This window comes from Coregonus clupeaformis, chromosome 7 (genome assembly GCF_020615455.1).
Source record: "Coregonus clupeaformis isolate EN_2021a chromosome 7, ASM2061545v1, whole genome shotgun sequence".
In the NCBI taxonomy this organism is placed as follows: Eukaryota; Metazoa; Chordata; class Actinopteri; order Salmoniformes; family Salmonidae; genus Coregonus; species Coregonus clupeaformis.
In genome coordinates, this window is record NC_059198.1 from 25,335,432 (window position 1) to 25,351,789 (window position 16,358).

The 16,358-nt window shown below is 42.1% G+C and overlaps 1 protein-coding gene across 1 annotated transcript; it reads left to right on the forward strand.

Annotated features, from left to right (window-relative positions):
* The first annotated feature begins 2,135 nt into the window (after positions 1-2,135).
* Positions 2,136-11,978, forward strand: LOC121569456 (low-density lipoprotein receptor-like). Its single transcript, XM_045221268.1, has 18 exons — positions 2,136-2,421; positions 6,107-6,232; positions 6,357-6,479; positions 6,657-7,034; positions 7,174-7,296; positions 7,405-7,527; positions 7,704-7,823; positions 8,198-8,323; positions 8,450-8,621; positions 8,757-8,984; positions 9,098-9,216; positions 9,335-9,474; positions 9,596-9,737; positions 10,016-10,159; positions 10,274-10,528; positions 10,674-10,748; positions 10,880-11,043; positions 11,197-11,978. Exons 1-18 carry the CDS (start codon positions 2,364-2,366, stop codon positions 11,227-11,229), a joined length of 2,649 nt encoding a protein of 882 aa, XP_045077203.1. The 5' UTR covers positions 2,136-2,363; the 3' UTR covers positions 11,230-11,978.
* Positions 11,979-16,358: the final 4,380 nt, after the last annotated feature.

Sequence of the window (16,358 nt, forward strand, 5' to 3'; positions counted from 1 at the left end):
TTCCCTGCAATGAGACATATCTGCTTAATCAGCATTCCAATAGCGGGAGCACTGAGGGCAGCACAATTAGTGACAGTCTCATTAGGCACTTCTGTGGTTCTCCTTTACACAGTTTCGGAAGCTTTCATGCCCCATGGCGGGCTATTCAAGGTCCGGTCACTGAGAGGACCAACTCTCACCCGAGGGCAGAGAGTTGTGTGACTGTCAACTCCTATTAATGGTCTCAAATGTAGGTTAGCTTTCTCAGAATCCATGTGAAGGAAATACATCTCAATCCTGGTGTAAAAACCAATTAGCAATGATTATTTTGTAAGGTATTGTAACATGAAATTGAATTGTTACTCTTTCATCTTGATGTAGTGTAGTATGATCCAAATCTGTCTGACATAATCTTGATTACATCTGTGTTACCACTCCCTAATACTAAATAAAACACCATTGCTTCAGAAGGAGAGGATAATAGCTTTGTAATTTGCTGTTGGCATCATCATCAAAGCCTTGGCTTCTCCTGCTATCTTATTTCCAGCTACTGTGTGTAGCTAGATCCTCAAATCTGATATGAAGCCACTATTAGATTATAGTTTTTAGCTTGTTCAATTTGGTCCGAAATAGGACAGGGAGCTTTAGTCAGTTACTGGTTGACAGAGACATGGCAGGATGTCATACTAATACTGGTCGGGGGTAGCAGACCCATGAGAACTAGAACAGTTTGATTTTGCTATTATGTGTGTTGTCACGTGTTGCCGCTTTGACCATGAGGGAAAAACACAGTCGTTTGGCTGTGGCGTTTTTGTGTTTTGTATAAGAGATGGTGCGTCATTGCACACTGATGGACATTGGTTAGATCAATATAAAAAATAGATAGAGCAAGTACAAACTAGAAGAGAATTAGTCCTCAAGGCCATCATGATAGACCTGATCACATGTTCTGTGCTTATTGTCTGAGGGAAGTTCTGCAACCAAATTGCTTGTCTGGAATCAATTAGATTCTTCACTTGAAAGTTATATTTCATTCAAACCCCATCTGAATTTAGAAATTAAGTGTGGTGTTGGCTTGCTGAACTAAATGCTAGAGCTTTGTGTCTACCCACACAACACGGTTTGTTGCATTTTGTTCATTTTGTGTTGTTGAGGTTAGTTCATGGGAACTGTAATAGTTTTGTTTGTTGAATAATCTATGGCCTTGTGTCAAAGGACTCTCTCTGTATTCCTGTTACATGCTACTGAAACCCTGGTTCAAGGCTATATGCCATCACGCTTTCTCTATTTTCAAACTTTGTCTTGTACTTTATCTTTGCGTATCTTCACAGGACTTGAGAACAATTGAGAATTTGAAGTCAGACCTTTGGTCATGTGCAGCTCATAAATTCCTTTTGGAAGGTGAGGTTCAATCCTCTTTGTTATTAAAGACAGGAAATGAGCTGATAACATCATGATTATATACCTCATTAATGGCTTTATGGCAGGTTCACTAACATCCTATTTATTTGTCTTTTCCCCCACTCCGTTCTGTTGTATTTCATAGGGACAACCTCTGTTTGTGTCGAGGAACCCCAACAGCCTATGTCATTTTCTGTTTGTGTCTGGATTGAGCTGAGTTATGAAAATGTATAGTTTTATCAAAATGTCACAAGTTAGTTTTACTGAGATATGTAGAACCTATCACTATTAAGAATCACATTTATAGTTACCACTTTTACCAACTCCACGGAAAAGCAAGCAAACATGTTTTGACCAAAACTTCAAAGAACTTTATCTATTGTTTTGACCAGGGAGATTCTGCTTTTGAATACTTAGAAGCGCCTGTCAGAATGGGTTTTTGACAAATATTGGTACGTCTAGGCCTGCCTCTTGTGTGTGTGTGTGTGTGTGTGTGTGTGTGTGTGTGTGTGTGTGTGTGTGTGTGTGTGTTCGTGCCTGGAGCTTCAAGAATGAACTCAAAATACACACACACACGCACACACAAAGGGTAAAACCGTAGTAAAATAGATCGTATGAAGACACGCCTCTCGATAGTGAGGCTCTGTATTCCAGAGATCACACCACTCCAAACCCCGCCCTACGCTTCTTGGGCTCCTCCCATTCCCGCCCACTCCTGGACCACATTGAAATTGGTCTGATGTTGCCAAACATTATTACACTGTCAGGAGCATCCTTGCCTAACCTCTCGTCCCAAGCGCATCTGAATCCAGAACATAAGAGCAGAGGAACGGAATAGCTTGGAAGCAGTGACTTTAAAATAAAACAATAGTTTTAACTTGGTAAAGGAGTAACATATCATAGACATTGTTATAGCTGTATCATAATACCTTATTGAAAGTCAGAGTAAAGTGTAAATCATTTTAACAATTTGTCTGCACACTATGTGGCGGCTGCTGTGCGTGCTGTTGGTGTTCCTGGCTTGCTGTTTTGTCCAAACAAGTAAGTATCTTCTATTCTAACATAGGTCTACTCTAGTGTATTGTCAACTTCTGAATAATTCCCAATTAATTTGGCTTATTTGTTATTTGGACCCTTAATGCATAGTGGCAAAGTAAGTCTATTTTTAAACATAGTCTACCTTCTTGTAAAATATTATGTCTATCGTAAATGGCGATTTTGGATCTATTTGAAATGTTTAAATAGCCCTCTCTCTGACTTCGCCTGATGCATCACGATGGGGGAGGGGGCTAGTTATTTGTAGAATGTAGGTCAAATTTCTGTTGCATCTTGAAGAAGCTGCGATAATATTTTGCAAAACAAATCGTTTCTTATTATCACAACACAATGCGCGGGCCATTGTTTCTTTTATTAGTGCACTCCCATTTACACTTAGATACATTTACATTATAAAAAATGTTCGGACATTTGAAAGAATTAACTACATTCACTGCCTCTGATTCGTTGTTGGCCATCCGTGGCCAATCAGATTTGAGAATGTACAACAAGACGTTTCGGAAAGCCGGTTGTTGAATAGGAGCCGGGCGAGGCAATAGGATGTTTGCATTGTAGTTCATGCTGAGAAGAGCGGCATTTAACAGTTTTGCATTATTGTGCAATACTTTTTTGTGCAAGACAATTATTTTGTTAGTAGGCTATTGTTATTTTAAAGCTAAAGTCCTTCATTGCTACTTCCATTTAAGGATTTATAAATTAAAGGGATACTTCGGGATTTTGGCAATGAGGCCTTTTACTTCCCCAGTCAGAATAACTCTGGATACCATGTGGCCAGTATGAAGGAAGTTAGAGGTAGTTTAGCGAGTCAATGCTAACTAGCATTAGCGTAATGACTGGAAGTCTATGGGTATCTACCTAATTATACCCATTGATTCTGGAAGAATATCTTATACATACCTAATGAGCTTAGTTCAACTATTGTACCCCATCAGAACTCAAAATATCCACATTTGTTCCTCCAATGTTTGTAAACAACATAGGCTAAATGTAAACAAATCCTGTATAGCCTCAAAACACAGTTACAATTAGAATTTTGATATCATTACATTTACGTCATTTAGCAGACGCTCTTATCCAGAGCGACTTTACAGTTAGTGAGTGCATACATGTTTTTTTTTTCATACTGGCCCCCAGTGGGAATCAAACCCACAACCCTGGCGTTGCAAGCGCCATGCTCTACAAACTGAGCTACACGGGGCCATGGATGGTCAGTGCTTGCATCCATACTCTAGCTCTGTCTATGAATTTGTCACACAAAGTGCAAAAATCTTCAAAATTCACGTACTGTAGATTACAAATGAATTATTGTATAATTAGGCTACATAGCAAGGCTGCAATAAACTAAATGTGTTCTCCTCAACTGATGCAATAACCAGTCACATTGCAATCTAGACCCTCTGTTGTTCCCTCACATTTTTAACATTTCATTCTCCCCTCACGTTTTTGACCCTTTCATGATATATTGATGGCCCTATGGCATCATTGTGGTGGGCCCCCCTGAGAATTAAAGGAATCCCTCTTGCCCACCTCCAAAAAGCATTACTTTCATGTATTTCTCTTGAGGCAACATTCCAACGTGTGATTTACCAGAACGCAAACTGTTTTCCAAGGGATGACAGTGTGAAATTTGATCATATCTGGGTATTCGCTTATGTTCTCTCTCAGTTGTGCGGGTATTCATTCAGGTGTTGTTTTGCTCTTATTTTGTGGCTCGTCTTGTTCACTCACGAGGGGACTCTATAGATAAGTATGAAAAATGTATGCACTCACTAACTGTAAGTCGCTCTGGATAAGAGCGTCTGCTAAATGACTAAAATGTAAAATAAGACAACCAGGTTAGATACGATTAAAGTCACTAATGATAAAAACCTTTAAAGAAAGGGAGTGCACATGGAAGAGGGTCCACCACTACAGCCGCCCATAGTACACTCTTACATGGGGACAGCTGGGTCCAGAACTGGAATAGCGGTAATCTGTTTAGCTGTGGAGACATGGTGAATGAGGACATTAACTTCTCATGTTCATAGTGTTTGTTCACAGAGTTATATCTGTACTAGATGGCCCCATTTGATTTCCATAAACTTTCCCAGATCTGCTGTTGACATCTGTTGAATAGAACGGACCGAAAAGCAACAGAACTGTGCTGTCACAGTTTAAGACCAAGATATCTCAGTAAAAAAAATGTAGGCCAAACTATGAACCTTCTCTTAAATGAGCATAAATTGTTCAATCTTTCCAAATTCCCTTATTTACATCCTTGAAGTAACATGGTACTGCAATTCAGTAGGTATTATTGTTCCTGAAACCAAAACTGTTGGTGAGTAACTAAAGGTTCACCTCACCCAGGAACTGTCCTGTTTTGGTCAGTGAAAAGAGTACCTAGCCCACTATTGTCTCTAGTGTTATTATCATGCAAACCTTCCGCTTGACCCAATCAGCTACCAGTGGTGTGATTCAAGCTCCTCCCTCTGGTCAAGCTCCTCCCTCCCTCTGGCTCCTATCAGAAACAGGTGTCCATCCAGTGTTTTGAGGCCTAAGTGCAGGATAAGGAATTCCCAGGGGCACCTGGACTATGCTGTGAGTGCTCTCTGTGGCCAGGGGCACTGATGTATAGTACAGTGTCTTAATTGGTTCTTCCAGTTCACTAACTAGGGTGATTTAGATAGGGGGTTAGGTGGAGAGCTGTAGGAGGTCTAGAATGTCTTTGTTTGATGGATGAACAGCAATTCAGAACTGCATGGAGGATAATTAAGATGTTAAGGAGAACATAACATCAGCCAGTACTGTATGTCTACGGTCTCTTTTCATTTGTCTTCAGTCACCACCACCCAAATACTGACAAAAATCTACGTTCTCCACTACCAATGGCATGTGTAAATATTAGTGTGTGTGAGTGTGTGTGCATGTGTGTGTGCATGTGTCAGTGTGTTTGAGTTGTAGATTCTCCACATTCCTCCTCTATAGGCAGGTTGGAATTTGCATGTGTATGTGTCTGTACATGTGTAAGTGTGTATGTTGAAAGGGAGAGGGTCATAATGGGCCTCTCCCTCCCATCCCCCTGCTTCTTTGTCAATGTGTTACCAGCATCCTAGCCATAGCCCACTGAACAGCCAGCCCCTCCCCCACTCACTGTCACATATGACTGCAAGCTGGGAAACGAGACCCACCAGACACAACCTGCTCTAGCACTTCTGTTTTTACTCTATACATTCTGATTTATGGTCTGTTCAAGTATTTGCCTTAGATAACATCCACAGAGTTACAGAAAACAGACACTTTTTCCTTTTCCTGTGGTTTATTGTGGTGTCAGGATACAGGTGTTCAAAGAATGTGTTGTGTTCTTGACTGACCTTACAGTATGTAGATGATAAAGCACAGCAGAGAATTACCACTGGTGGTCCTATCCTGCTAAGGCTTTGCAGTGCCATTGGCTTGCCACGCAACTCCTCTCTGGAAAGCGTCTGATTTGTGTGCTTTGCCAGTTGCCCAGAAATAAATAGAACAGCAATTGGTTTCATTCATTAGAGCTTTATTGTCCCATTATACAATGTATCTGGGGTTGTAAATGTTAGTCAGTTAAATGCTCCATAAATCCCATTTCGATTTTGTTGTTTACTAGAATGAATAGTCATGGACTGACCGTGTGTGTACGTGTATTTTTCCCTCATAGACGCAGAGACAACATGCGGGACCAGGCAGTTCCTGTGTGGGAACGGGAAGTGCATTACATTGAGATGGGTGTGTGACGACACAGATGACTGTGGAGATGGCACTGACGAGCTCCCCGGAACCTGCTGTGAGTAACACATACCGCCATAGCTAATTGGAATACAATAGAGTAATGAACCACACTTATAGTTCAACATTTTTTTCAGTTTCAGTCACTGATGGTTGTTCTCTCTTTTCTGTTGCACCTGTAGTGGCCAGAACTTGCAGACCCACAGAGTTTAGCTGTGGTGGCCGTCTGAACCAGTGTGTTCCCAGTACCTGGCTCTGTGACGGCAAAGCAGACTGTGAGAATGGTGCTGATGAGGAAAGCTGTGGTGAGTGGTCCTGTCTTCTCCACTCTCTGTTGTACCCTTCTCCCCTACTCACCTCCTAACATTTCCCCTTCTCAAACCTACTCTCTCTTTTCCCTCTCAGTCCCATACTTTCCCAACTGATATAAGCCTGACAAATGAGGCTCCACTCTAACACACCTGTCTCTGTTCCTCCCACAGCGCCCAAGCACTGCACAGATAACGAGTTCCGCTGCAGTAACGGCCTGTGTGTTTCGGCCTCCTTTGTGTGTGATGAGGAGTTGGACTGTGATGATGGGAGCGACGAGGTTTCCTGCCCACCCGCCACCTGTAGCTCCACCTCCTTCCAGTGCAACAACTCTGTGTGTGTGCCGCGCCTGTGGGCCTGCGACGGAGACGCCGACTGCTCGGATGGCTCCGACGAGTGGCCACAGAACTGTGGGACGCGGGCCCCTGAGGGTGCCGCCAAGCCCTGCTCCTCTCAGGAGTTCCACTGTGGCAGCGGGGAGTGTATCCACAGCAGCTGGAAATGTGACGGAGGGTTCGACTGCCTGGATCGCTCTGACGAGACCAACTGTAGTGAGTACATTCTCTCTCTCTTATTACCGTTTTATTACTGTTGTTAGCTATATTTGGTTTAATATTCTCTGTTTCAAGGTCATATGTAAGTTGCACATGGATTTCTGACTGACCTCTCAATGTCTCCTTCTCTCCATAGGCCGCCTCACCTGCCGCCCCGATGAGTTCCAATGTGGTGATGGCACCTGTATCCACGGCGGCCGCCAATGTAACCGCCAGTACGACTGCAGAGACTTGAGTGACGAAATAGGCTGTGTCATTGGTAGGCTCCTGCCCCACCTAAAGCTACTAACTCTGCTTCTACTACTGTGACCTACTGGAATGGTAGTACTACCTTTGTGTTATACTCACACTCTACTCTCCTCCACAGTGAGCCATTGCAAGGGCCCCACCAGGTTTAAGTGCCGTAGTGGGGAGTGCATCAGCATGGAGAAGGTGTGTGACAAGCAGCGCGACTGCAGGGACTGGTCAGATGAGCCTCTCAGAGAGTGTGGTGAGCGTGAAGATGGAACATGTACTTAGGGGGAATATTGTTTAGCCTGTGGTTAGCTTCTCATGTAAAATTTGTTGGATGGAAACCCTGGGAATGCTATCTAGCTGTGGTTGCTGAGAAAAAGGAGGAGTTGTGGACTGGTGTGGTGAACTGTCACTTTTCTCTCCTCCCTGCAGACTCCAACGAGTGCCTGTACAACAATGGCGGCTGCTCACACATCTGCAATGACCTGAAGATCGGCTATGAGTGCCAATGCCCCACCGGTTACTACCTGACGGACAAGAAACGCTGTGAAGGTAAAACTTCTTACCGCTATACCTGCATGTTTGTCCACAGAGCCCAAAAAGATGGCTCAATCAGCAGCCATATTGGATCTGATGTCCGTGCCAATGTGGACTTCAGACGGTACATCCTTTAGGCCTAGTGCCAGGCGATGTGGCCATTGATGCCTTTGCCTTAGTTCAATCCTGGATGGCAGTGAAAAGCTGATGATAGTGGGGTAAGAAGGTCTCTGTCCTGACTGGGCCACTTCCCTGTGGAGCCATGATGACTCAGTGCTGTTACTGTCACACCACCTTTGTCTGACCCTACGCCACTGTTTACCTTATCCAACACTGTGTCAGTTACACAGACGTCATATGTGACATCTGTCCTGTACCTCTTCCCACAGATATCGATGAGTGTGCCAGCCCAGACATCTGCAGCCAGATCTGTGTCAATCACATGGGCAGCTACAAGTGCGAATGTGAGGAGGGCTACCAGGTCGACCCAGCCACCAAAGCCTGCAAGGCCATCGGTAAGTATCGGACCTAAGAAAGACTGAATGCTTACTTTGCTCATGTGTTGATCAAGTTTATTTTAAAATTGTCATGGGTCATGCATTGCAGTAATTGGAACGATACTCTCTCGTCTGATCACACAGGCACTGTAGCCTATCTGTTCTTCACCAATCGCCATGAGGTGAGGAAGATGACACTGGACAAGAGTGAGTACACCCGTGTCATCCCCCGCCTGAAGAACGCAGTGGCTCTGGACATGAACATGGTTGCCAAGGAGATTTACTGGTCTGACATCTCCCAGAAGAAGATCTACTGGTGAGCAAAGCTTCCATGTTTTCTTTATCCATAGAGCCCTGTTGTAGGCCTATTGCTCCCAGTGATATCTTGATGATGATGATAATTAGAAGGATATATTTTCTCTCTATTTTCCACCCTTCTCCTACAATCCAGCACCTCCATGGACTTGGCTGCAGACACAGCTCAGCACAGAGTTGTGATTGGCAGCGACATCGAGGCTCCTGAAGGCATCGCCTTTGACTGGGTCCACGGCAACATCTACTGGACCGACAGTATCCGCAGCAGCATCTCTGTGTCAACCGCCAATGGGAGCCGCCGCAAGACTCTCTTCCAGAATGACCTGGCCAAGCCCCGCGCTATCGTGGTCGACCCCCACAGCAAGTAGGTCCCACACTGGCTTCAGAAATGAGCATAATAACTGAAACATTGAGTCTACACAGGATATTTATTGAATGATGACATGCTTCAATAAATGTGCTCTCCTGCCCTCCTAGCTTCATGTACTGGACTGACTGGGGAACTCCAGCCAAGATTGAGAAGGGAGGTCTGAACGGAGGAGACCGTGCTGCTCTGGTCACAGACGACATTGTGTGGCCCAATGGAATCACCCTTGGTGAGCACTTTCATAACTTCCTACCTTTGTTTGTGTGGGTGCGCATGCATAACTGTGTGTGTGTTTCTGAATGGTCACGCTGGTCTGACTAGTTTCTCTTATCCTCTCGCCTGGTCAGACCTGCTGAACCAGCGGCTGTACTGGGTGGACTCCAAGCTGCACACCCTCTCCAGTATTGACGTCCAGGGTGGCGGCCGAAGGACACTCATTATAGATGAACACAGGCTAGCCCATCCCCTAGGCATCACTGTGTTTGAGGTGAGCGCCAAAATCATAACTTTCAAATGAGGCACTATGAAAATTAAGTCTGAAAGCAACCATATATTCCATATGTTTATGCAGAGATTATAAATGTTATAATGGAGTATTGTGTGTGTAGGAAAGAGTGTTTTGGACAGATGTCAGCAATAATGCCATTCTGAGTGCCAACCGTGTGACGGGCAGGGACATCAAGCCTGTGGCAGAGCACCTGGCATCCCCAGAGGACATTGTGTTGTACCACAACCTCAAACAGCCAACTGGTATGTATCAAGTCTCTCAGCTTGTAATATTCCCATTGTTAGTTAGATCAGTAGTTTGTATATGCAAGAGTAGCCATGGAGTTAGGCACTAATGTGTTTTGGCATGATGGTTGCACCTCAGGGATGCATTTTATTCAAAGTGCTATTTTTGTGTCTGGAGCCTCAGACTATTACAATTAAGTTACACTGCTGCAGTAGCATATCAATAGCAATGTGCTTTTTATTGAGACAAACCAGTACCCAGACTTAATCCCCTCCTCCCCTCTGCCCCACTCCAGGCAGGGACTGGTGCAAGGTGGCCAACGGAGGCTGTGAGTTCATGTGTCTGGCAGCCCCCCAGGTGGGCATACATTCCCCCAAGTACACCTGTGCATGCCCTGACAACATGCTGCTGGCCAAAGACATGAGGAAATGTGTACCAGGTATATATCTAGCTAGCACCCTAAGCCTCTCTATGTAACATAACACAGGGGAAATATATAATCCCTTGCTTCCTGTATAATCTCTAACCTAAGTGTTTTCTGTGTATTCACCAGCTGCACCAACACCTGCAGCTCCAGTCAAGCCCAATGTTCCCGCCACCAACCCCCCACCCCCACCGGCACCCGCCCGCACCTCCCCTGCACCTCCAGCCCGTGCCACCACTAAGGCCCCCATCATCACTACCACAGTTACACCTGCACCTCCCCGCACTACCAAGCCTGTGCCACGCAACCCCCAGCCTGCCCAGCCAGATAGACCCAGGATCCCCCAGGCCCATACTACCACTGTGCCTCAAGTTACCACTCAGGGTAAGCATGAGTTGAATGTGTGCTCTCACTAAATGCAGTAGTTATCAGCAATGAATATATATTTTTAAAGATGAAACTTTCCTGGAACGTCGTACTTTGACAGGATGTATCATTAATCTAATATGTTTCTTGTTTTTCCCTTCAGACATCCGCCATGAATTTTCTGCTCTACCCACAGTCCCTTCAACCCCTGCAGCTTTATACATCGCACTGCCTATAGGTAAGTTGCTTTAACATCACTGACTTAGACACACAGTTAGTTAGAATTATTCTTACACACCAGTGATGTTAAAACCCCACTTTAGCATCAACAAATCCCCTCTAACCTCTCTCTCTCTCTCTGTCTCTCAGCCATTGTGTGTCTGGTGGCCTTTGGTGCCGTGCTGCTGTGGAGGAACTACAGGCTGAAGAACACTAACACCATTCACTTTGAAAACCCAGTCTACCAGAAGACCACTGAAGACCAGGTGCACATATGCAGGAGCCACAGTCCAGATGGCTACTCCTACCCACCGGTAAGAGGCCAATCTGTCATACACAGTCAATCTCAATGTCACTTGGAGTATGCTAGTGTTTTTGAAGTATTAGCATAGGGATATGTAGCCTATGGTATGTAGTAGCTGTAGTTCAGTGACTTAATGTATTCATCTTTGTGTCCTTCCCCTCAGAGACAGATTGTGAGTCTTGATGATGAGGCTTGACAGTCGTACTGACGTTCCCTGCCAACACAAACGCTTTAAGAGGAAAGAGCAGAGGAGTAAGAGAGACATGTTATATAAGCTACCTGGACAAACTTTTTTTTGTTTTTTGTTTTTTTACCTCACAACCTCAAAGACATAAGAAGCCAGAGAAAGTGTCATACCGCTGACCAAATCACTGTGTGCTCAAAGACAAATGGAACCTCTGGAAAGAAAAGCAGGAAAAGGAGGAAGATTTCCCATCCAGACTTTCTTGCCAATTTGTGCACAATCCAGAGCCATAAGAGACCATCAACTCATCTCCACCATGCTTGGGTTTTATTGGCCCATTATACACCATAGCATTTTTTCTCAGAGACAATTTGTCTGAACTGTGAAATATCTTACAAATGGAGGACTCTCCAGAAGTTAAACCACATTATGAAAGAACAGTAATGTAATTGTAATATTTGAGTGTTTTGTGAAGAAGTGCCCTTGATATATGAGGTGACTGCAACTTTATTGAACACCACTTAGAAATGAGAAAGTTCTCTCTTTCTTGCTACGTAGAATTCAGAAATGAGGTATTGTAAATAACGTAGGTATTTATTTCACTTATGACCGAGACTGACAAAATGTTGAGAAATAATGAGCGGATCATATCTTGCACTATGTCTAGACTAATTTATTTGTTCCTGAATTGTTTTAATAACAAAATTGGACTTAAACTAACACCTGAGCCACTTGTTGAAATGAATCCCTTTGATAGTGAATGTCGTCTTGAATTCTATACATGTGCCAATTTAACCTCTATATCATCACCAGACAGGGATAAAGTCAAATCATAGCTTTTTATACCAATCGTCCACATTGCCTCACTAGTGGAGCACTATCCAAATGGATGGTTAGACACACTAACGCTTATACTGTATGTCTATGTGCCTTGGTAACACTATTGCTGTGGGAACATTCAATTTCCCTTTTATGGTGTTTAATTGCAAGCCAAGAGAGTAGATTTAGGACAGTCTGTCCGAGATGTATCTTTCTCATTTTCTCCCTTGTCTAACTTTCTGTCACTCCCTCCTTCTCAAGCTTCCCGTTCTCTCAGCTCAACTGTTTGAGAGCAGTATATAATTGTGTAATTCTTCTATGACAGAAAGCCTTAAAAAATTGGGTCATGGGACCATGTGACCATGTGACCATTGGAGCCATGTTCATGTGACTGTGTCATGCAACAGTAGTACACAGACTACACTCTTAGAAAAAAGGGTGCTATTTAGAACCTTAAAGGGTTCTTCGGCTGTCCCCATAGGAGAACCCTTTGAATAACCCTTTTTGGTTCCAGGTAGAACCCTTTTGGGTTCCATGTAGAACCCTTTCCACAGAGGGTTATACATGGAACCCAAAAGGGTTCTACCTGGAACCAAAAAGGGTTATGCCTGGAACCAAAAAGGGTTCTACAATGGGGACAGCTGATCCCAATTTTCTAAGAGTGTAGCATCTTCATGTCTTCATTCAGGTTCAGAAACATAAGTTGCCTTTTAATGGTTTTCACAGCATTGTTTACTGGAGAGAGTTTTAGGTAGATTTATTTGACTAAGTAAAAACTGATTATGACAGTTCTAGGTACTGGAATAGAAGCCGTCCAAGTGCATTATATATCATGCTGATAACCTTTTAACCAGATGATTTATTCAAATACTAATGATGGTGCTGAGGTGGCTTTAGGCCACAATGTTTCACACTTCTTTCTCTGAGATCAGAGTGAAATTAATGTGTCTAACTGTTTACAATTAAATGTGTTTGACATTGAGGATGCGACAGTGTTACAGGCATTACACAGAGAGCGAGTTTGGGGTAATTACATATGGCCTAAGCCTAACAAAGACATTATTGTTGAGTCAGTGAAAATGTTTGTTTATGTTTCTGTTATGTTTTTTATGTGGGGTTGGGGCTAAAGAGATTGTTTAATTCAATAGCCATATGAAACAAATCCAGAAATGTGTGTTAACTAACATGAACAGTGCAGATCATGAATATATAAATATTATGTTCATAATGTATATGTACATATTTGTACATTTTTTTGGTCATGATGTCCCAGTGTAGAATTTGTACACCGTTAAACATTTGATGTACATAAATAAATGCTTATATTTATTTTAGAATCATTACACTCTGATTTGTACTTTGCGTATGCCTGAAGTTTTTGTCTGACAAGCATTTTTGTGTGATGGGTGTTAACATTTGTAATGAATTAACTAATGTGTTAAACATACACAAAATACACATTACAAGTTAACTGTGTTAATTGTGTTTACTGCCTTTGGTTTTCCATAATTAATCAATATTGAGATGCTTTGGTAGTTTCAAAATAGTCACCTTTCACATAGATCTATTATATATTTATTATCATTTCATCATATTTTTGTATTAATATGAGAATAAAATATTTTCAGAATTCAGTTTCTTTATCCTTTTAGATAATAAGGGCACTACCAGTGGCCATTACATCAGCAGAATGACAGTCTGTTGAATAACACGAAAGTTCTGTAATTCCTGACAGAAGCATGGAAGATATAATGTATTTATTTATTAAATTGAATGACTGTAAATACACAAATCACAGAGCTGTTTTATATTTCCGGACTATGTTGATTTATTGTGTTTAATTATGTGGACTCAGACCACTGAACTTTAGTGTGAGCTTGTTTTAGTCTTCAATAAAGAAAAAGGAGCACTCCGTTTCTGCATAGATCTGATTATTTATTGACGGGACATAGGCCTACTTTTTGTTCAAGCTGGAATGAAGTGTGTATGGGTACTTTCTTTCCATATGTAGACTGCAATATCTAATCTTCATGTCATATTGCCACGAGCTTTCTGGTCTACAAAGTCACAATGACACCAGTTTATGTCAAAGCTACTGCACAATAACACTTCAAGAGAACACTTTTCACAGCACAAATCTCCAACTGAAACAATTTAGCAGATTGTGTGGTAGCCTTAAAAAACAGTGTCCAAGAATAACAGGAACAGCATTCAATAAATAAATTAGGTCTCAGGCTCTATGGCTCAGGTCAAACCGTCCATGTGTCCTGGCAGCAGGCCCCCTACTGCAGACAAAGTTCAAGGCTGTGAATGGGAGATAAATGATAACATACCAAGAAAACACACATTCACACACACACACATACACACACACACATACACACACACATACACACAGTCACGTCCATACTTACATATATACAGTAAATACATAAAAAACATACAAACACACATACAAACACACATAAACCTCCATTCCATTCAGGTTGTGACTCTGGCTGCCATTGAGGAGAGTATCCATCCTTATTAGACTGTCATGGGTGCTAACTTACCTTGGACACTAGATTATCATGTTACAGTAGGACAATACTGCACACACTTAAAGATACAGGGATGTAGCTCAGTTGGTAGAGCATGGCGTTTGCAACGCCAGGGTTGTGGGTTCGATTCCCACGGGGGGCCAGTATGAAAAATAAAAAAATAATGTATGCACTCACTAACTGTAAGTCGCTCTGGATAAGAGCGTCTGCTAAATGACTAAAATGTAAATGTTGGGTTTGGATCACTGGCTGAATAATGTTAACCAGCTGTTAGTAACTAGGACATTTATTCAACTGGATATTTGGCCTCCTTCTGTTTGATTACTTTACTTGTGACATTCATCCAAACAAATAACTGCTCCCCCGAATATGACTTCATTTCCTAACACAGTGTCCTAGACTGGTTGTTTTTGTTGGCATGAGGCATTTTTCAAGCAAAGAACCTCGGGTTGTCCTTAATCATTAACATATCAACATGAGTTTAGTACAGCTGAACTGGAGCTGGAGTTTATTAGAGGTACAGAAGAGTGTAAAACTGTAACAAACTATCAATATGGGCAGTATTCTTTATACTCGTATTCAAACAGATTGGTGTAATAAACCGTTTATATCGTCAGTGGAGTTAATATGCAGTACAACCTATCTATATGGAAACATATTACCCATACTATCTCATTTTAAGTAAACATTACAGAAGAGATAAATGGTGAGGCCATCCTTATGTATTTTGTGTACAATGAATATCTGCCAATATTCTATGCAGAGGTTGGACGTATTCACTTTTCCCAGAAGAGGAAGCAGTGGGTGGAAATGAGGACATAGGCCAGGGAAGGACACTGCTTGCTTCTGAACCCTGTTGATGTTTTGTCCATTGTTTACCTATTTCAATTACTCTACATTTTTAGGTGAGCCCTCTTGCATAATGATGACATGATACAGTATGTCATTCTACACATCAGAGAGCTTTGATTAGTAGTTTTGCTTCCAGCGAAATTCTTCATCCCATCTTGATCTATTTTCTTCAGATGAAGACAATCTTCATCTAATTTTTAACTCCAATTTATACCAGGTCAGGTGAGAAAAACTACTGGGCCTATGAGGTAGGCTATTATAAAATAATACATAACTGACAAAGTTTATGTTGCTGTATTTAGCAAGTTGGTCAAAGTGTAGCTGGGTCGATCCACCAATTCGGTGCCTTTTGAGATGTGCAACTTCGTAAAAATAAAACTGTTTGATTTCACCTAATTTTAACATTCTGCCATAAAGAACACATGTTCAACTTAATAAAAAACTAGTTTTCCCAACATAAATGGGTTTTTTAAAGCTTATTTCTGTTTGTAAAGTGCTTTCATGTGATTTTGTGTTTTTATGTTTTTTTATGGTTCAATAAAAAAAAAGACTATAGTAAGTCCCTATTAAGTGCGAAATAAAGTATCAGGGTTGACCGTAACAGGGTTGATGATTTCATCTTAAATTAGCCATACATCCCCTTGTGACAGGGGAAATGGAAGCTTGTTGTGTGCCACAGGGAGGGGCAATTGAATGCAAGCATCAGAAAAAAATGTACATTGTTAAAACATTTCTAGCTTGTTTATCTATGGGTAACAAGGTTGACATGTTATGCTCAACCCACTCAGTTTTTTCACAAAACACCAGAAAATGGCCAAAAATAGTAGAACCAACTGACTTTCTTTTATGCTATGATTTGACTATTAGATGTTGAATGGTTCTTTAGATCATTTTTTAAAGTAATAGTTTCACCATATTAAAACGAGAGAT

Excerpts from the sequence above, each read along its gene's own strand:
- LOC121569456 (XM_045221268.1), top strand. The coding sequence starts at position 2,364 with ATGTGGCGGCTGCTGTGCGTGCTGTTGGTGTTCCTGGCTTGCTGTTTT. Across the intron at positions 6,480-6,656 it reads TGCTGATGAGGAAAGCTGTG|CGCCCAAGCACTGCACAGAT; the intron begins GTGAGTGGTCCT and ends TTCCTCCCACAG. Across the intron at positions 8,324-8,449 it reads CAAAGCCTGCAAGGCCATCG|GCACTGTAGCCTATCTGTTC; the intron begins GTAAGTATCGGA and ends CTGATCACACAG.